Raw genomic sequence first — 21,312 nt, forward strand, 5'->3', positions numbered from 1 at the left:
TCTGGTTACCAGCTCTGCCGCCTCCTGGTCTGTTGCCATGGAAACCAAACCTTCCAGGCGACTTTGACTTTGCGTGGGAAGGGTGGTGGTGTGTGAGGTTGCTGAGAGGGTTTTCTCAGAGCCTGGTGTTGGAAGGGCGGGGTACTGAGTGCCTGGGTTCTATTCCGGGCAAGGAAGCAGACGGTAGGGCAAAGAGCAGCTGTGGCTGGTCTCCTAATTGGTATGTGGGCACCAAAAGATGAGCGGAAATGGACAGCCTCTAGGGTTTCAAGGCAGGTAACCACCCCACCATCTCTTCCTTTGCCATATGAGGCAGCTGTGCGGGCCCAGGGGCTATTTAAAAGGGTTTTATTTCTAGCACAGGGCTGTCCAAGGGCCCTTCCTGTTCCCCATGGGTCTGCTCACTGTGTCTATTGAGGTTACAACTTGCTTGAACAAGCATAGCTTAGTGGCCAAGTCCTCTGGTGTCTCTGGGCTGACTTCTGATCCAGGTTGGGCAGGCTCAGGATTCCAGTGCCAGGGTTAAGCACCTTTAACTCGGTGGGGATGGAGGACATTGGTACTGGCCAGAAAACTGTGGCATCTGGAGGAGCTAGGGGAGTGGGAAGTTGGAGGTGAGCTAAAATTAGGACCCCAAGCCTAAGGGTCACAATGGAAGCAGCTGGAAGAAAAGAGGAAAACAGCCCTGTACGGGGGCTGCCACTCACAGAAACCACCATGGAGCTGAGCCATGCCCAAGCTCCACTGCTGGACTGGTTAGCTTCTGCCTGACTTGACAGGTCAACAACAGAGTGGGAAAGCACCAAAGAGAAGCCCAGACCACTCGTGTGAAAAGAACCAGTGCAGAATTTTACAAAGGAGGCTAGAGGGAGATTCTGTTTCAATGCTTTATTGACAGTTGGAAACAAATCCATCAAACTGGAGGTGATGACATCCCAAAAGCCCAAGAGGCAAGGGGTTTGCATTTTATCCCCTCTACTTAAAAATTTTTTTAATTAAATGCATTTTAGCAAAAGTGATTAAAAAAAGAAAAGGGTCAAAGCCCCAGATGTCAGCGAGCAAGGTGGCAGCTCAGGGAAGAGCCAACCCCTACTTCAGTCTTCCCAGGACGTAGCCCAGGAGCTTCCACTGTTCCTTTGGACACAAGTTCTAGCATCCCAATCAATCATCCCTGGCCACAAGGCCCCCTGTACTGGCCCTTGTGTGCCCTAACTCCCCCATGCTCTGGCAACTCCAATTCAGTGTCAAGCCCGGACAGTGTCCTTCCTTCTCTGTCGCCTTGGAGGGGAAGCTCAAAGGGGCCTCGGAGGAGGCCACACAGTGACCCTCAGCCAGAGAACCTGTGCTTCCTGCAGTGTGGACCACCCAGTCGGGCTCACTGTTCATATGGGGAGCAGGCACCCTGGGCCACTTCTCCACGTCCGCCCAGCATCTGCACGTTTGGCTTGATAATTTAATACATTCATGAAAACACAGCATCTTGCTACCCTATGGTGTGGCCCAGCCCACCCAGAGAAATCTCTCTTGCCTCAGAACTGACTAGGGAAGGGTCTGCCTTGGCCTCACGATTTAGTCTTGAGGAATGGGATCAATATTTAGGCCATGTTCAGGACTGACCGACCCCAGGAATGCTTGACCCTACCATCAAAGCCTCTTTTATTATGGAGGGGGAAGGGGACCAAAGTTATTTTTCTTAAAAAATTTTTTTTCATATAAAAATAGATCCATTTGCAAAACAATTTCTCAGCCAGGAGGCTCCACCTCCCAATCCCTTGGATGGAGGGGGTGAGGTGTTGGGACGGTCACACTACAGCCCACACTCCAAATGGATGCACCAAAGCTCTGGGGAAGGCATGGGGGAGCAGGGCTCAGTTGCAGGGTGGAGGTGAGGGGGCTGGTGCAGAGGGACCAGGGAGGCAAGGGCATAAAGCATGGCAGCGGGCAGGGGGCAGACCCCACGCTGTCACTATGCCCTAGCTACCTGCCTATGGCTCAGACCTGGGCCACAGTGGAACGAATGGGGAGAGTGGTTGAGACCCTTTGCCCGGGAGACCTTTCCCAGGAAGGTGGGGTAAGGGTGGGATTTGCTTCCTGCTTTTGCAGAAGCAGCTCCCAATGCCACAGCACTAGTAATAAATAATTGCCAGGAGGAAAAGCAGAGGTGACAGCAGTGAAAAGACCTAGCCCAAAGGTTCACAAGTCCCATGCTATTCTCAGGGCCAGAGAAACCACAAAAGAAAAGCACAAATGCAGCAAGATTGACCTAGGGAAGGCCCACTAGAGAGTGGGGCTGAGAAAGCAGGCTGGGTTCTGTCTGAGACCAGGACCTCTGGGTAACATAGAGGAGACAGGGTTAAGGCAGCAAACACGGACCCTGCTTTGGTAATACAACAGCCAGGGCTGGCTGGGCTGGGCTCAGGCCACTCCTACACTGCCCCTTCCTTTTGGCCTCCAGGCAGCTGAAGCTGTATGTGGTGTTCAGAGAGCAGCAGGCCAGACAGAAAGACAGGGTCAGGTGGTGGAGTGGCCACTATCTCCTTGACCATTTAGGCCCATGCTGCAGGTCGACAGTCTGGGCTTCGCCTAGGAGCAGCAATGGCCATAAAGCCCAGCTTAGCTTGCACGGCCAACCAGCTCCTTGGCTTCTTCCAGGATTGTGGGGACTCCTTCACTTTTCTTGGGTACCTTAACAGGACCAGGAGCCATGGCATCATCCTTGGTCAGCTCCGAGGCTAGCAGAGATGTGACTGCACACCCAGCCTTCCTGTTGACTGCAAGAGAAGACATGAGACTCCATCCACAGAAGGCCTGGTTTCTAATCTCTTTACAGTTCTAAAGCAGGTGTTTAGCCAGAAGCCATGCAATTGTGGCTGCCTTGTCTGGTTCTGAGTCCTTGTCAGAGGCAGGGACAAAGACTCAACATAAAATATACCTTTGGGGGCAATTATGAAGGTTTGAATACAGCTAGACAGAACAGGACTTGAAGGGCTGGGGAGATGGCCCAGCAGTTAGGAATACTGGCTGCTCTTGCAGAGGACCTGGGTTTGGTTCCCAGCACCTGTATGGCAACTCACTACCATCTGTCACTTGTGTTCCAGGGAACTCAGTGCCCTTTTCTGGCCTCACTGGGCACCTGGAATGCATAGGATGCATCTGCATAAATGTATGCAAAACACTCATAAATATAAAATAAAAATACATCTTAAAAAAAGAAGAGCTGGTTCAAGTGTTGGCTGTGTATCAAGAGAAACAGTAGTCCACTTTCTTCTTTAGATTTGCTGGAATGAAATATGTTAAAGCTAACCAAACAGTATTGTTATTTTGTAGGCACTCCACAGAAAGCTCATAGGTAAAACTCTAAGGCTGCTGCAGGAAGGCCTGCTCTAGCAATAGGCAGCTTTAGTTGGCTTGGAGGGATTCTTGCAAAGAGGGGTGTAGCCACTAACTGTCATCACATGCACACCTCACTCCCATGCGTTTCTCCAACAACCAAGGTCCACATGCCTGCCTCTTTCTCACCTCTTCAATGTGTACCATGTATGTGTACAACATATGTAGTGAAAAGATAGAAAAAAAAAAGTACATCAGAGAAAGCCAAGGATAACAAAGAGGGAAATCCTAGAAAGAAATCTCAGCCAAAGTCTCTCCTGTTCCTTTATGAATCCGTATTTCAGACCTCAGCATCATCAGGAAGACAGCTAGCTCCTTAGGACCGTGCCCACCTCGTGATGACCACCACGCCCCTTTAGCAGCATGCACAGACTACTTATATACCTAGCAACCTTGGGTTTTCAAAGCCAGACATAAAATGGCATATATGCTATAAATTGATTCTTGTGAATGCCCAGCTTGGGGAAGTTCACAGAGATAGAAGATGGAGTAACAAGAAAAAATAGCATGGTGGTCCACACCTGTAATCCCAGCACTTGGGAGGCTGAGGCAAGAGAATTCTTAGGTTAAGGCCAGCATACTTAGAAGCTAGCCTCAGCTATGAGATCCTGTCTCAAAATTTCTAAATAATCAAATACAGACACAGGGAACAAATACCCCTTGTTCTCACAAAGTTTTTAAGCTTCAAACTAAAGCTCATGTCAGGGGCTGGTGAGATGGCTCAGGGAGAGTAAGTACTAGACTCCAAGCACAGTGGCAAGCCATGGACATGTGTGTGTGCATGAACAAACACACACATACATTTTATGTTTTATTATTATTTTGTTTTTGTTTTTGTTTTTTTGTTGTTGTTTTGGAGACAGGGTTTCTCTGTATAGCCCTGGCTGTCCTGGAACTCACTCTGTAGACCAGTCTGGCCTTGAACTCAGAAATCCGCCTGCCTCTGCCTCCAGAGTGCTGGGATTAAAGGCGTGTGCCACCACGCCCGGCTCACACACATACATTTTAAATAAAAACAAGTTTATGTCAGTACCCACCCGGAATAAAAATTTAAAAGTTTAATGCCAGGGACCGTTGGAGGGGAGAATCAAGTTCCTGCTACTTACCAGAGAAGGAGAGGGTTACCTTTATTTGACCATCTCAGTTTGTGCATGCACTGAAACACCCTTAGATACTCCATAAGGATGTGCACAACTTTTATGTGGACGTTAAAAAGTAACTGCTAATGGATATGGAGTTTTTTTGGAGATGAAAAAAATATTCTGAAACAATGGTGACAGTCGAACAATTTTGCACAATCCCAAACTGTGTATCTAAGAATGGTTACATAAAAAACAATAGCAAAAGCTTGGGGTAACAGCCCACACTGTTAGTCTCAGTATTTGGGAGTCTGAAGCAGGCTCTTTGAGTTTCAGGCCAGCCTCGTTTACATGGAGACTTCCAGAACAGCAAGAGCTACAAAGTGAAACCATCTCAAAAAACAAAAACAACCACCAAAAAAAAAACCCCAAAAAACCAAACCAAACCAAAAAAAACCCCACAAAGAATCTTCCTGGGACCTAGAAAGGGCTGGAGTGAAGAAAGCAGTGACTAAGCCTCAAAGAACCAAGCCCAGCACTCCCTAATGACTCCGCACATGAGCAGGAAGAGTCCAGAGAGGATTGCTTTGGGCTAGCAAAAAGCTTTAGGTAGGCGGAAGCCAAACCAGGTAAGAGAGTCCAAGCCTTCTCCAGGGCGAGCAGTCTCAGCATAGAGCCATGCCCCAGAGCTCCTGTTTCCACACAAGCAGAGGCTGCCCCCAGGGAGCACACAATCCGACCACGGATACCAAGTTAGAGGTCTCTTCCTCAGCCTCAGCCTCCTCTTCCCAAGGGCACAAAGGGTTATCTACCAAGAGGAGAGAGAACAGAACATCCTGCTGACAGTATATGGGTGTATCTAGAAGCAGATCACAGGTAGAGGGGTGTGTGTGTGTGGGGTGTGTGTGTGTGTGTGTGTGTGTGTGTGTGTGTGTGTGTGTGTGTGTGTGTAAGGTACCTACACCCTCAGAGCTACACCAAGTTAGACACTGAACTCTGGAAACAAACCATTGCCGTAGGCTCTGATGTAAGAGGAGATGTGTGGGCTTTTCCTGCTTTCCTTTCCCATCTCTCCTCATATGTGTTCCCTTTCTACTCTTTTCTAAAGCACAGAAAACGGCGGCCGTCTTATACATGTGCACATGTGCACATCCGTCTAACTCGAGTGAATGAACTGAAGCAACTGCTGACTCAAAACTCAACAGCTGCCTCGGAGCAACACGGCAGTTAAGACTTCCAGGGCGGCAAGTCATAAGTTGCTGCTTCCTCTAAGACTCCCTGCTGTACCTGATGCAGCCGTGTTTCAGGATATCTCTACTTACAGACTTCTGATTTATTACATGTGTCCTAAGACCCAGGGGAATACAGCAGACAGAGAAAACAGCACAATTGCCCCTTTAATCCTTGAAAGTAGGTACACTAGGAATGGACACGAAATCAAAAATGAGAAAGTCTTTGTTCTAAACTGATGAAAAGAACCGAGGGAAGCCCAGCATCCCAGTTTCTGATCTATCTCCATAGTCATCTTTCATAATCAGGAAACTGACTTCCTCCCTCTGTAAGACTACTGAGTACTTACAGTAGCCACAGAACCTAGTCAGTGTTTGACTGTGTAGGATCTGGAACAATTACTAACTAGGAGAATGGACCCTCATATTTGGGTGTGAGAAATGGTCAAAGCTGAACTCCGAGAAGATAGGTGAGCACGAGAAGCATGTAAGTAAACCCCGCTGAGTAACACTAAGAGCTCAGCTCAGTTAGAAAACGGTAATGGTTCAAGAAAAAAAAAAAAAGTCCTGAGACACAAGCTATGAACAACCACTAAAGAGGAAGTGTTCTTGTTAATAAGCTTCCTCAGGGAAGAGGAAACTGGGACAGATGGGACAGCCATTATCATCCTAAATAACTCATCCATGTCTCAAACTACCCTAATTATACCTCCTGTCCTATTTTTACAGAATTGGGGAGAGTAGTGATAAAGGACTCCTCTTTTCAGACAAGGGGGTTTGTCAGACCTCCCTGGTACAGTTTACCACCTCCAGAACACTGGTTGTAATGTCCTAGGCCAGAGTTTTCTGGCCTGGATAGAGGGGCATTTCCCCATCTAATAATGCAGGCTTAACGGAAAGAGTCCTGGATTTGGATTCACAAAATCAGGACACAGTTCTGGCTTTATCCCTGTCTTGGACAAGACCTTAGGAGTGGGGTCTTAACTCCTCCTACCTATGAGCAGAGTGGATGCTAACCACTATTAGGGCCTTTAGGTTTATCAAGGCTCTAACACAGACCTCAAGTAGCAGTAAGGAGCTTACAAGGAAGCTGGGAGACGGCTGAAGGAAGACTCCAGAGAGACAGATGCCTGTCTCGACTTTCATTCTAGTATGTCAGTGGCCTGCATGCAGTGCAGGCTTGGAGATAAAGCTGAATCATTAAAACCACAAGCTGACTCAACCACAGCTGGAAATGGAGCTCTAATACAGTCACATGGATTCTTCCCCTTGACACTCAGGCCATTGTTCTTCCACACCCTGCAGACTGTAGCAATTTACATGTTACTTTTAATGAACAGCCCTAACAGTAAAGTTCCTCTTCCAACTCCTCAATGGATCTTTGTATCGGGTCACTCCTTCATGTCTCCAGAGACTAGAAGACTTACACATTCCCGGAGACCCTAGGGGAAAAGCTAGTGTCTCTGAATAGAGACAGCTGCCTCTGGGAAGGGAAAGAATGCGAGGCAGATAAGCCTGCCAGTGCCTCTGCTTTTCTGGCTCTCAGCACTTGGTCACGAGCAGCAGTTCTCAACCTATGGGTCTTGACCTATTTGGGGGTCACATACCAGACATCCTGCATATCAGATATTTACATTATAACTCATAACAGTCGCAAAATTACAGTCATGAAGTAGTAACAAAAATAATTTTATGGTTGGGAATCAGCACAACATGAGGAACTATATTAAAGTGTCGCAGCATTAGGAATGGTGAGAACTACTCCTCATGAAAACAGTCAGACAGATCCAGACAAAGAGTGGAACAGCTGAGTCCAGCATCCCTGGAGGGCACTTTCAACCCCTGGAGCCTTAGTACTTTGAAAATTAAGGCCTTCGAAATTGCAGCCTTTCTCTTCTAAGAAAAGAGCCTAACTCCTTGGCATGCTACTGTGATGCCTAGCCTTGTGTTATATCTGAGGCTACATTACTTTAGCTGAGGTGAAACCCAAGTGTAAAAAGCTCTCCAGAGTAACTGGAAAAGTCTTAATGAGAGTCTCCCAGTTATTTGTTGAGCCTAGCAAACCAGATCAGAAAAATGAGACTATAAACTGAGGCTGACTTAAACTATGCAATCCTTGTTTTCAACATCTTTTAATTTCAGTATTTTCTAAAAGTCCCCTACCATTGTCTTTCTAACTGGGAGACAGTACTCTGACTACTTCATATTCTCTACTGAAAAGGTAGCGCTGATAAAACCCTCTTTTCTCTACCACCAAGCCTGGTTTTTCCTAGGATAGCAGCAGAGACAGGGGCACCCCCAGCAGCCTGCACAGGAAGCATCTGGGTCTCCACTTCAATCCCACAGGAAGAAGCTTAACAGGGAATTCCCCTCCAGTGTCTGAAGCTTAGTCAAGGTCAGGGAAGACAGCACAGTGAGATGCATGGTACTTTTGCTAGGTAGGAAACAGGGCTGTGAGAACCTTTACAAAAACTAAGAACCAAAGGAGTTCCCTTAGCTGTGCTTGCCATACAAAGGTCTATCTGTAAAACTGATACCTACTTCTCCTCCCTTTTGACACCCTGCACTCAGTAATTGCCATGTAATGGACGAGCTGTAACCAGGGATTTTTGTTTGTTTAAGAAAGGGCTTAGGGCACATCCAGGGGAGCTCTCGGAAGGAAATCTTCCTGAGTATTTGGAGTATAAGCAGAAAGAGGCAGCCAGATATTACAAAAGAATCACAGCAAATCTTTGGGCCAGGAAACGGAGTGTATACAGGCTTGCATAATCTGCACCTTTGGCTAGGGTTCCAGAGACTCTACTGTACCCAGCCCATCCTCTCTCTGCAGCAGTTTCCAAGTGAAGCTCCTATCTAATGTCTACCGAGCCTCTGCCAAGCTGCACCTGTCATAATGCTGCTGCTGCTGCTGCTGCTGTAGCTGCTGTTTTTCTCTGATACAAAGAAGCCATGACGTCTAGGCCTCCAAAGGGTCCTAGTGAGGACTTTCTAATGTGAGAGAGAGGCCTAGACAATGCAGTGTATGGAAATGGGAAGTTCCTAAACTTGGAGCATCCCTTTATTCTTCAGCCCTGCAACCCCGCCCCCCCAATATCCAACTAATTGGGGTCCATTTGTTTACTTACCCTGCCGGGGCCCTCTCTTCCGTCGGAATGCTGCCCCTGACTGCAGAGCTTCTAGAAGACTGTCCATCACACCTGTCTCATCCCCCTCTGTGATGAACAAAGACAGAGGAGTCAATTTTTCAGCCAGACCAGCATAGCAAATGTCAAAGTGCACAAGAAATGCATGGCTGCTGTGTGGCCTTTCCCACCCCCTGTACACTGCCTGAGAGCTCAAGGTCTGAGTAAGCAGAGACCATGGTATAAAACAAAAGGCAGCTATGCCAGGCAAAGCGACTATGTCTGTAATCCTAGTACTTGGGAGGTAGAAACAGGAAGATGTGAAGTTTGAAGCTAGCCTGGGCTAAGTAAGAAGAATTGGGCGTTTGGGGGTGGGGGTGGGGGACACAACTATTATAACTGTTATCAATCTCAGTGTTTCACTCCAGTCTGCATCAACGACTGTGGGCTTGGGCTTCAGGAGGGTTAAAGGAAGAGAGCCCACTGGTCAAGACTGAATTTCATGTTACTACTGCTTCCAGTGATTGCATTTTCCTGAACATAGTTCTGCATGTGACAGCTGAAAGCAGCCAGCCTGGAATGCAAAGAGTTAACGTAGAATCCCAGTTCTAGCCAGGCTCAGTTTCCATGGCAACAGCTCAGGATAGAGAAATCTGAAACTGAAATCCCAAGGAGCTGGTTGGCTACTAGCTGAAGACTAGGGTTCGTAACTGCCAGCGCCATCTGCTGTCTGAATATCACCAGTGCAGCTGACCTACATTCCATTTTATTTGCTTGACCCAGGCACTTAGACTAGGGTAAGGTCCACTACGCCACCTGCCGGCTGGGTTATAGCCCTTATCCCAAATGTCATTTGGACTCTACCTTGCTCCCATTACATCTTACACAATATACGAAGGGTAAAGCCCTGGAGGCCCAGGGAGACAGGGAGGGAAATGATGAGCACTTGGTATAAATTTTAGCAGTTTTATGGGTACAAAGTTGGTGGCTTAAACACAAGTAAGATAAAGGCAAGAAACTATGCTCAGGGCCTCTGGGAGCAAACCATGTTAGTCTTCCTTACTGTTTCTGCTCAGCAAACTTAAGACTTGACAGATTCAAGAACTCCTCACTATCAGAGGCTTATGGGCCTTACAGATCAGCTCAGGGCCATGAGCAGCATACGCTTCATTTACTGTATTTCCGCGGCCCAAAGGAGTAGTGGGGGGCAGGGACTCCTCAGCAGGAAAGAAGCAGAGACAGGAAACAGAGGGCCAGTAATTGAGACCATATGCTCCAACAAAGACATGCTTCTGCTGGAGAAAGAGTGGCCAGCTTTTCACCCCCTTCTAGAAGCTCAACCCATTTATGATCTCAAGTGTGCATTCAACATTCTATGCGGTAATAGGAATGGCATATTGGTGAAATAGGGGGAAAGGAGAGCTACTACAAGATGGGAGGAGTCAGGGAAACATTTTGGAAACCCAAAATATTTAGCAGCAGGAATGAAAACAGGTCAGGGAATGTTTTTTGTTTTTGTTTTGACAGGCAGAAGTGAAGTGTAAAGTGTGGCAGCAATTCTCAGATCACAAGGGTGATAAGACACAATCCACGACCCAGCAAAGGAGAGGGAAGGAAGCCACGATAAAATCCAGCACCCAGAGTTTGGAGGCAGAGGCTGCCAAAAGCCATTTGTCACAAGCTCCATTTAGCCCTGAGAACCCAGACAGAGAGCGCTTGAGCCTTCCCTCCAGCGCTAACCCTTCCCACAGTCACCTGCGTTCATGTCGATGAGCTGCTCGCGCTTCTGCTGCTTCTCCAGTCGCTCTTTTTCTGCCTTCTCCTTGGCTAATTTTGCTCTCCGCATCTTTTCTTCTGTTTCCCGGCGCTTCTGGTTTTCCTTGACTGCTTGCTGGAGAAGGGGAGGGGAAACCAGATGGAGGACATGTGAAACCACGTAAACCTACCAGGGATCATTAGGAACCCCACGAAAAATTAGCAGTTTCCCCTTGCTCACCAAAAACATATTCCTAAAGTTGTGCAGATCCATAAAGAATTCCTCTACAGACAACTTCTTAGGGTCAAAGACGAAGTAGTCACCTAGCTCCTTATAGAGGGTCTCCATGTTGGAGTGCATCATCCGTAGTTTGTTATACTGTTCCTGTGCATCCTTCACAAAGCTGTGCAGCCAGGGAGTAAAGGACCAAGACCAAGAAGCAGGCCCATGCTGGGGGTGGTGATGGCACACACCTTTAAATCCCAGCAGAGGCAGGTAGATCTCTGAATGCTCAGGGCCAATGTGGTTAACAGAGAGAATTCCAGGACAGACAGAGCTACACAGAGAAATCCTGTTTTGAAAACCCAACCAACCAACGAAACAAACCAACAACAAAAACCAAAAAGAAACAGACCCAGGTCAACAAAAACTAAAGAAACAGGCCCAGGTCAGAGAATCATTCAAGACGTACAATAGACTACACAGGGTACACCATATAGTCCTGTTCATGACACAGAACAGAAGCACCCTAAGTATTGGTAAGAAGATAGTGGCAAACCATAAGCTATGGTTTACCCATACAATAGAAGTTACATAGATTACTATAGAAACAAGGCTGAGACATCATGAGAAAATGTTATGCAGTGCAGTTTTGGTGTAAAATAAACATTGAGGTATAAATCAGGAAATGGTGGTGGTTATCTCTGTGGAAAGGTGTCTCCGTGACAGCAATGGGGAACAGAGTAAGGACTCGGGCTTGTAGTGTAGGTAGCTGTGTATAACAGGAACAGGACAGAAGAGACACTTGGAGACTGCAGCTTATCTGTAAGGTTTACTTCTGTAATAAGCTTAAAAACTATGTATTTAGTGAAATAAAAAACAATTTAGAGGTAAAAACTGATGCTACTGTGATCACTCTCATTCCCCGGAAGAGCCAAGTCCTCCAAGAAAGGATATGGTCATCTTCTCAACAAACTTGTCCTTCTCGTCAGTGGCAGCTGGGAAATTCTGAACATCGCGCTCCACGTCCGCAATCTGCTTCTTCATCTGATCTAAGCTCTTCTGCAGGTTCTCAGCAGAGACTGGGAGCCAGACAGACACAAGCGCGCACTGAGCAGCTCAGTCTCTGCGCCTCCCCCCAGCCGCCCTGCTTACGCTCCTCCCTTTCTTCTCTAGGTGTGCTCCTCGAGCCTGTGAACCTCCTGACTCACGCTGGCTCTGGTCCTCGCAGTAAAAGCATGGGTACTTGCTAACTGAACTTGCAAGCTTTACCCACTGTATAATAGTAACAGAAGCAGACCTCATTTAATTTGGAAAAAAAAAAAACCCATGGGATCCCTGAGATCTTGGTCTCATTTATTTCAGGTTAACAGGGTTTCGGAAGGAGACATGGGTAGGAACACAGAAGCTGGGTAGAGCTCTGTCCTACTCTAACCTTGTGTTTTGTGTAGTTTCAGGTAGTGAGGCCACTGCTAACAAATGCTACAGACTTAGACCAGGACCAGGGAGGAAGAGACCAAGACCAAGAAACAGACCCAGGTATTGGTGGTGTACACCTCTGATCCAGCACTCAGGAGGCAGGGGCAGGGGCAGGGGCAGAGACAAAGGCAGAAGCAGGTAGATCTGAGTGTTGGAAGCCAGACTGGTCAACAAAGTGAACTCCAGGACAGCCAGAGCCACATAGAGAAACCCTGTCTTGAATGCAGTGTCTTTTTTCCCCATGTAGAGACTCTTAGGCTCAGGACCATCTTCTTTTTTAGAAAAAAATTTCAAATTATATTTATTTGTACTTGTGTGTGGATGTGTGGGTGTGTACAACTTGTGAGAGTTGGTTCTCTCCTTCCACAATGTTGGCCCCAGGGACTGAAGGGTTGGAAGCGGGCACCTTTACCCACCTCAGCCATCTTGCTGGCCCAGAACCACCTTCTAGCTTTGCCCTACACTGCCTTACCTCTGCTGGCTTTCTCTACATGGGCAAGCTCATCAGGAAACTTGAGGACTTCGGGGTGGTCATTCTCACATAACTCAGCCAAGAAATGCAACAGAGTCATCTTCTGATCTGCAGACTTGGTGTCTCGAAGCTGTGGGGAAAGGGGCAACCGTTAGTCTGGACTTGCCTCAAACCACCTTAGACCACTACTGGGCTCAAGTGGCCTTCCCTCTGTCCTCCTGTCTAGCCCCATGGTTCACCTTACAAAGGAAGCTGATATTGAAGCCGAAAGCACCAGCATTCCTGGAGCCCGCATTCATATAGTTTCCGACCAGCAGTGTGAGCTCCAGGAGGCTGGAGAAGTTCTCACTCTTACGCAGCTCTTCGCATGCGGCGGTGACAGACACGATCTCTGGCTTGATGTTCTCAACTTGCTCACTGAACTGTAGCTTGAAGAGGATGGCGTTGAGGCGAGGCCGAAGGCGGGGCACTGTGCCCATCTAGTGAGGAAGAAAAGAAATCCCATTATGGAGCTAATGGAGAGAGAGACATCAAAAAAGGTAACAGGCCGATCCTCCTCTGGGAGATCAGAGCTCCAGAGGGAGGGGGTGAGAACTGATTGACTAAAAGATTCAAAACAGGTTAAGAGGCAAGGAGCAAGTGACCAGACAGGTCCCCAGAGGGAAGGGACAAGGGAGTGACTGCTCCAGGCCTTACTCACCACCACACCAAACTGCTCTGACTCAGCCAGATCATCGTACTCCTCCTTCAGTTCAGAGAGCATCTTTAGCTGCTCTGGCTCTGGCATCTGTTTAATGAGGTTCTGGAAGAGAGTAAATGCTGTGTGTTGGGGGAAAGCCTGAGCATCATCATGACTGCCTCTACTCCCACACTCTGCCCAGTGACAATGAAGAAGAGTGGGGGTGGGGCAGCTTCTGAGGTGGGGGCACTCCTCAGTCTTTTAAGATCTGCAGGAGTCTTTTACCTCCAGGTAACTTACCTGGATCATAGACTCTGTGAGAACAGCCTCATTCACCTCCAGGATAACGTTCTTTATCTCTTGATAGGGCATGCGGAATGAACCCAAAAAGATTGCTGCCAGAGAATGAGATACAAAGATAGGTTCTTCTCATCTGCCTCCCCTGAGACCATCCTGACAGCCCATTCTGCCCAGCTAGTTGAAATCCGAGCCAAATCCGAGCCTGAGTTCAGAGCTGGAACTACTGTCAGCCATTTCCACACTCAAACTATACCGTGCCACACAGCACGGATGAGCTCAGCACAGTCAACAAACAGTATGACTGTGCTCACAGGAATATTAGAACCACTCACCTGGGGTAGATCCCCTCTCCCACAAAGCTGCCATTTCCTTGAACTGCTCATTCTTTTCATTCCCTGCTCTCCAATACCCCACCCCACCCCAACTAGAACTGAGGACAAAACCCAGGGCTTTGTGTTTGTGAGGCAATCCCCAACCAGACCTGCTCATTCTTAAAATAGCCAAGTTCACTTCTAAGAAACACACCCTTGTCCTTCCAATTCCCTCATGTTCTAATCTGACTCTTCAATATTATCAAGAGTCCTCTGTTAGGGCTGGAGAGATGGCTCAGTGGTTAAAAGTATTGGCTACACTTGTAGAGGCCTGGGTTAGTTCCCAGCATCCATGTGGCAGCTCACAACTGCCCACAAGCATCTGTAACACCAGTTCCCTGTAGATTCAGGAGAGTCTCGGGCCTCCTCGGGCTCTAACCACATATACGTGCAGGTAAAACACAAAAACATAAAATCCAATCTTCTATAAAAACAGCTCTCTCTCAGTCATCTCTTCACCATCCACCCTGGCTTCGCTATCTGACTCTGTGCAGCCCTGGCTGTCTTGGAACTTGCTTTGTCCAGGCTGGCTGAAAAACCAGAGATCTGCTTCCTGAGTGTGCATTACCATGACCAGCTCTTAAGGTGAGCCCAATATCCTTCTCCTGCAGCATATGCAGTCAAGAGTGTCTTAAGAGCCTGTTCTGACCCAGTGTTCCCTTTCCTTTCCAGCATTCTGAAAACACAGGTACCCGTATTTCACTATTAGAATGCTCACCTATCCTGTGCTCACAAAGGTAGTGCAGGAAAAGGTAGCAGTCAGTGAGTGCGTGCCATAAAAGGTTCTATCCTGCCATCTGTGACTTAAGTCTACTGGCCACTCTGCCCTGGGTGACAGTGCCTTGCTCAGCATGTTGGTTTCCACCTTGCAGAGCAATCAGAACTCCAGTGTCACTGTCCTTCATCTCCTCAACCACCAAGTCCCAGGATTCTGTCTGTCTATCCTGTGCCTTGCTTTTCGTCCTCATCACCTTAGCCTTAGGTCCTAATTATCTCTCACTGGTTTAAAACATTAAGATGGCTCATCTTCCTACCGATTCTTCTCCTACTCAAGAAACTAAGCCCGAAAATCATGTACCAAAGCAGCCTTCCAAAGATGATACAAGGCTGTAATGGTCACGTTCCTGACTAAACTCTCCACAGTAACACCCAGAGCTGTAGCAATCTGCAGTGTCCAGACTGGATGGAGTCATCGATGCAAATGGGCTCACCCCTCCTGAAGAGAGGTAGTCCCCTTTCCTTCACTTAGCTCCTTCTAGACAGGTAGGTCTTCACACCTGTTTTAACAGCATCTTCTTGAGAACACTCCTGGTGTTGCCCTTCAACACTCCTCATGTGGCATGCGTGTGTAGAAGTTTATTACTGCAAGTGCTGGCCGAGGTATTCTAGAGCAGCCTTATGGCTGCAGCTACCTTCTGCTACTGTTTTGTTTTCCTTTCTGTTCTCTCCAGACACCTAAGTCAGGAGAACAGGAGCTGTCTGAGTTGGCTTTGTAGTCTCAGGATGAACACAGGCATCTAGTCTGCCTCCTAGTCTGACCTACCCTAAACAATCTAATTCTATGCTCTCCTCATCCAGTTCTGGGGAACTGAAACAGGGCTTGGATGTGCTAGGCTACTGCTCTGTTGCAAAATGACATCCAACCCCCAACTCCTTAGCTTTTTTCCTTTCATTTTACACAGGATGAACCTAGATTTATAAAGGAAACGTGAGAACTTTCAGGAGTGGGAGCAAGAATGACCCCGATTCCTTTCCTACTTTAGCATCTTTCCACTGGGAAACAGAATGGCCTGGATGATAGTCAGTCTTTCTTCTACCATTTTCTAAAATAACAATTACTCGTGTTATGTTCCTAGACACACTCTTAGGAGCAGAGATTAACATTACTTTAGTCTCTATAAGAGATTTCTAACTACCAATACCTATGAGTATTAATCAAAGTTATATGGTCAAAGATAATAAAAACCATGCTTGCTTCTGACTACAGCTGGGCAGTACAGAGATCAGCGTGGTCCTTCCTGTGCAAGGGGGACACATACAACTTATTTTTTAGTGTAAAATTGTTAACCCTAAAGCTGAATCTAAATAAGAATGTATTCTGTATTCAATCTAACCCCCACCCCCACCGCACCGTAGCTATGTAGCTCTGGTTCCCTTGGAACTCACTATACACCAGGCTGCCCTCAAACACACAGAGATCCACCTGTCTCTGCTTCCCAAATGCCCAAATGCTGGGATTAAATTATGTACCATCATGCCTGGGTTAAATAAAAATTTAAAGCAAGGGCAGGGGGGGGAGAGAGAGGGAGAGCGAGAGTGCGTGAGAGTGAGAGAGAGAGAGAGAGAGAACTAGTGTTAAGCCTTACTGTCTTCCTGTCTCATTCTGAGTGTACCTATGGGTATGTATACTTGCTTGGGTGACTTTGGCCAAGTCATAAATAACATTTGAACTTTAGTTTTCTCATGTGAAAATATGAAGATGATAACTGTAAGATCATGAAGGAGCTTATGTATGTACTTTTTCATTTATTAACATGACAAGTACATATCTAATAGAGCCTGTCACATGCCAGACTCTCAAATATTTGTTGACCAAATAATTAATATCTGTATTTCTCGGAATAAAGGAGGTGCAGTCATAGTCGAAAGGAACAAGAAGAAAGAAACCATTGATCCTGACCACAAAACAGACAGAAACTATGTCATCTTTGTGGAGAAGCACTCTAATATATGAGCTGCTACTGTGAGCATATGAAGTCTCTCCAACCTGAGAATTTTCCACTAATCAGAGTTCTCAGTCAGGTGGCAAGCCAGAACAGAAGAAATATGGCATCAAATGCTTATACTGTGGGATTGCTGATTGACAAGTATAAGATTCACCTTGCTCGAAATAATTGTAGTTTTTTTTTTAAAAGATTTATTTATTTATTATATGTAAGTACACTGTAGCTGTCTTCAGACACTCCAGAAGAGGGAGTGTCAGATCTTGTTACAGATGGTTGTGAACCACCATGTGGTTGGTGGGATTTGAACTCTGGACCTTCGGAAGAGCAGTCGGGTGCTCTTACCCACTGAGCCATCTCACCAGCCCATAATTGTAGTTTTAACTGAAGCCACAACAGCAGCTCATTTCTTACTAGAAAGCAGAAGGTTGTGCCCCGAGACTGAGGCTGGAACCCTGTGCTACTAGACTTCCTGCTGACACAGGAGTAGAACTATCAAAGAAGTCTGCCAGGCATGGTGGTGCCCAACCCCAGCAAGAGGAGACCAGTTCAAGGGCAGCTAAGCTCCATAGCAAAGTCACGTGTCAACACCCACCGCCCCTACCCCTCAGTAAAATAAAACAAACCAGGGGACTCCAAGGTTAAAATCTGAGACCGCCTTGTCTTAGCGCTAAACTAGACACACCCCGACCTCTTCCCCTGCTTCCTCGACGTCAAGCGGGAACTTGCTACCCTGCTGTGCTACTGAAGTAGTCAAGCAGGAATTTAACAGGAGGAGTTTCACACAAGGGATCTTAGACTCAGGGACACAAGTCCCTATAGGAACAGCTGCACAGTGCTAGCCACTGGGGTCACGAGAATAACTCACAGAGATTCTGCGCTGTCTTTGAATCCAGCACTTTCAGCTCTTTTACTTTCTTCTTTTGAACAGATTTCTTTTCTTCTCCACCTTCTTGATCCTTCTTGGCTAGGGAGGGGAATTAGAAAACCATGGTTAGGGATAAAGCCACCTCCCACATTACTGAGTCACAGCTGTCCTGGCAGGATGGCCATCCCATCCTCTGTTTTAACTGTACTCCTTCAAAGCTAATCTCATTAGCCACTCTACGATAAGTAAGTGCTCCAACATCTCCTTTTCATTTCTTCAATGGTCAGTAATACGTTTCCTCCTTAAACAGAATCTACCTACAGGGAGCAGCTAACTCTCTGTGAAGAACCAAAGTAAATATTTTAGGTATTGTAAGCTGATATGGTCTGTCTTAATTTTTAAAAATTATTTATTTTTACTGTATGTGTACCAGCATTTTGCCTACACGTCTGTCTGTGTACCATGTGTGTGCACTGCCTGGAAGCTAGAAAATAGTGTCAGATCCTCTGGAGCTGGAGTTACAGACAGTTGTGAGCTGCCACGTGGGAACTGGGAATCCATCCCAGGTCACCTTGAAGAACAGCCAGAGCACTTAACTGCTGACTCATCTCTCCAGCTACCCACCGCATCTCAATTTTTCAGTTCCACTACTGTAGTATAAATATAGTTGTATGCCAGTATATAAATAAAAGGCATGGCTGTGTTCCAATAACACTTCATTCAAAACCACTCTGTGATTGATGTAGCTTTCTAACCCCTATGCTAAGAGCCTCTTACAGTTAGTTACCCTTTCGTGCCCACTAAAAAGCTTCATTATCTTTCAAAGTTCACCTTGGACATGGCTCTCCCTATAAAAATGTTTTTAATTTCTCCAACTCCTATGATTCTTAGTCACTGATGAATCTGAACAAAAAGAGGTGCACTAAGCTCCTGCCTGCCAAGGTCCTCTTCACGACTGAAGCAGTATATTCACCCCCCTCTCCCACTAAGTCTTCCCCAGAAAGTGTACATACTCTTTGCTTTGATAAAAACCATTTTCACTCTATTTGTAATCTGTACCTTATTTGATATTTTCTCAACGTTTCTTAATATCTGCGTGTCATGCTGATTTTTAAAAGTCCATGTTTCTTTAAGCATGGAGACTTTCTCATCTCATTTCAAAATCTCATCTTGATTCTGAGCTTCAAGGATATAGGCAAACTATTTCATTACTATTTCTTCAACAGCTAATTATAGCAAAATTTACTAAAAATGACCAGCTTTGAAGGAACCTGAACAGAGAGCACAGAAAAGGAAAAAGGAACCACACTGGGTAGACGTAACTGTTATCGACACTGTAGCAAAGAGACTGTAGTGGGTAGATATAAATGCATAATGTAAAGTGGTATCAGCTTTTAGCCATATAAAAATAGCTCTGAAAGCCAAGAGACCAACACAATCAATTGCTTCTGAGTAGAGGAGTGGGATATCTGAGCTCAAGAGTGGGAGAATGCCTTTGAACACAACCCCCTTTTTTGATCATTTTTGAGACAAGATTTCACTAAATAACCCTGGCTGACCCAGAACTCTTACTCTGTAGATCAGACTGGTCTCAAACTTTCGACAATCCTCCTGCCTCTGTCTTCTAAATAGTGTGATTATAAGCATATACAGTAACATAAGCCATTTTTATACCATTTGATAGTTAGACCACATATAAAATATTATATATGGTAAAAATAATAAAATCAAAACAAAAGGCACACAAAAAAAAATCACCCTTGGGCTGGGTAGGGAAGTCACTAGCAGAGCACAATGCTCAGTACTACAAGGAAAGATGCCATTCATCCCTTTGGCCTAGCAGTTCCAATTTAAGAAATGAAAATGCTAAACATATGAAGACTCATTACTTCAGCAACAACTTACTGGGAGCTTAACTTGTGATAAGCTGTGTTAGGCAATGGCAATAAGACAAACTAACAAAGCTAAGACAAGAATGTGTCTTCATTCTAAGTAAAGTGAAACAGACTAAGTCTGCCAATAAGTGAGATATTATGTTAGATGACAATATGTGTTGTGAAAATCAAGCAGGGAAGAGACTCAGTTTGCCAGGGACACTGATGAAACCTTGGGTGAGTGGATGGAGAATGGCTTACTGAAAAGATGACATTTGCATAAGGGCCATTAGAAGTTATGGGAATGAGCCTATGTCAGCTAGCCTCGGTTGTCAACCTGCCTACATCCGAAATCAACAAAAATCCAAGAAAGCTGGGCACGTCTGTGAGGGATTTTCTTTTCTTTTTCCTTTTTCCCCATCCCCTTTTTGTTTTTTGAGACAGTCTTGGCTGTCCTAGAACTTACTCTGTAAACCAAAGTGGCCTCAAACTCAGAGATCCACTTGCCTCTGCCTCCTGAGTGCTGGGATTAAAGGCATATACCACCATGCCCATATTAAAATAGGTTTACATTTTTATATTTCTAATCTTTTACGTGTAGGGATCTATGTAATTTGATAATATGTGCCATGTAAGTGCTACAAAGTCAGCCAATTACAGTAGTATAAAGCTAAAATAGTGATTCTGTGGGAACATGTCAAGTGACTAATGAAATGGAAGAACTTCCTAAGTAGGTGTGATATATGAGGACAGTCTAGTTCAGAGACTGATTAACTTTTACTTAGTACTGGATGCTGTGCTGGTCAGTTTTATGTCAACTTGACACAAGCTAGAGTCATTTCAGAAAAGGAAACCTCAGATGGGAAAATGCTCCCACTAGATGGTCAAGCCTGTGGTGCATTCTCTTGATTGGTGATTGGTGAGATAGAGCTCAGCTCACTGTACGCAGTACTACCCTTGGGCTGATGGTCCTGAGTGCTGTGAGAAAGCAGGCTAAGCAGTGTTCCTTCATAGCTGCCCCTCAGTGATGGACTTACAAGCTGGAAGATAAAGTAAGCCCTTTCCTTCTCAAGCTACTTTTGGTCATGGTGTTTCATCAAGTCAGTAGAAATTCTAACTATGACAGATGATAAATAATTCAGCGTAGCACATCTACTCAGTTCTGCTGGTAAAATTGAAGGTAGCCACCCACAATGACTATTTGAATAGATTGCTGTGATCCAACTAAACTTTATTAATAAGTTAGGTTGGTACAATTGCTGATTCCTAATCCAATCCACAGTGCTGGAACAACTAGCTCTCCACTTCAACAATTAAAGGAAAAGAAGCCATATATTTGAGAAAGATCAAGGCAGGCACAGTCGAGAGTTGAAAGAGAAGGGTAATGATGTAATTATAATCTCAAAAAAAAAGTTATTTTAAGAACTTTCTAATAATACCAAGAAACTAAGATAGTATACAAGAACCTGGGGCTGTAGTAGAGATCCAGTATTTGAGATACAGGACTGTGGGGTAACACCATCAAGGCCAGCAGCAGGTATGGACTGGAGCCAGCATGAGCCTATGAGACAAGCTATGTGTGCTATGGATGGCAGAGCTTTAGAGATGAGCCTTTTCTTTTCTTTTCCTTTTTTTTTTTCCTTGGTTTTTCAAGGCAGGGTTTCTCTGTGTAGCCCTGGCTGTCCTGGAACTCACTCTGTAGACCAGGCTGGCCTTGAACTCAGAAATCTGCCTGCTTCTGCCTCTGCCTC

General features: G+C 45.9%; 1 protein-coding gene and 1 non-coding gene across 4 annotated transcripts in view; both read right to left on the reverse strand.

Moving 5' to 3' along the window:
• Nucleotides 1-873: 873 nt before the first annotated feature.
• Diaph1 (diaphanous related formin 1) overlaps nt 874-21,312 on the reverse strand; it is a 92,022-nt gene continuing 71,583 nt past the window's right edge. For all 3 annotated transcript variants that reach the window (NM_007858.4, NM_001305980.2, NM_001305981.2), the window contains 10 exons: nt 17,688-17,786; nt 13,726-13,820; nt 13,447-13,548; nt 12,986-13,225; nt 12,747-12,876; nt 11,753-11,877; nt 10,817-10,981; nt 10,576-10,711; nt 8,824-8,910; nt 874-2,771 (listed from right to left, as the gene is read on the reverse strand). In NM_007858.4, coding sequence (NP_031884.1) covers nt 2,614-2,771; nt 8,824-8,910; nt 10,576-10,711; nt 10,817-10,981; nt 11,753-11,877; nt 12,747-12,876; nt 12,986-13,225; nt 13,447-13,548; nt 13,726-13,820; nt 17,688-17,786 — 1,337 coding nt within the window. In that variant the 3' untranslated portion in view covers nt 874-2,613. The remainder of the gene's footprint in view (nt 2,772-8,823; nt 8,911-10,575; nt 10,712-10,816; nt 10,982-11,752; nt 11,878-12,746; nt 12,877-12,985; nt 13,226-13,446; nt 13,549-13,725; nt 13,821-17,687; nt 17,787-21,312) is intronic.
• On the reverse strand, nt 11,878-11,933 carry Mir6979 (microRNA 6979). The gene has a single exon (NR_105945.1). It is a non-coding gene; the product is annotated as a microRNA 6979 (primary transcript).

The sequence above is a fragment of the Mus musculus genome, chromosome 18, assembly GCF_000001635.26.
Source record: "Mus musculus strain C57BL/6J chromosome 18, GRCm38.p6 C57BL/6J".
In the NCBI taxonomy this organism is placed as follows: Eukaryota; Metazoa; Chordata; class Mammalia; order Rodentia; family Muridae; genus Mus; species Mus musculus.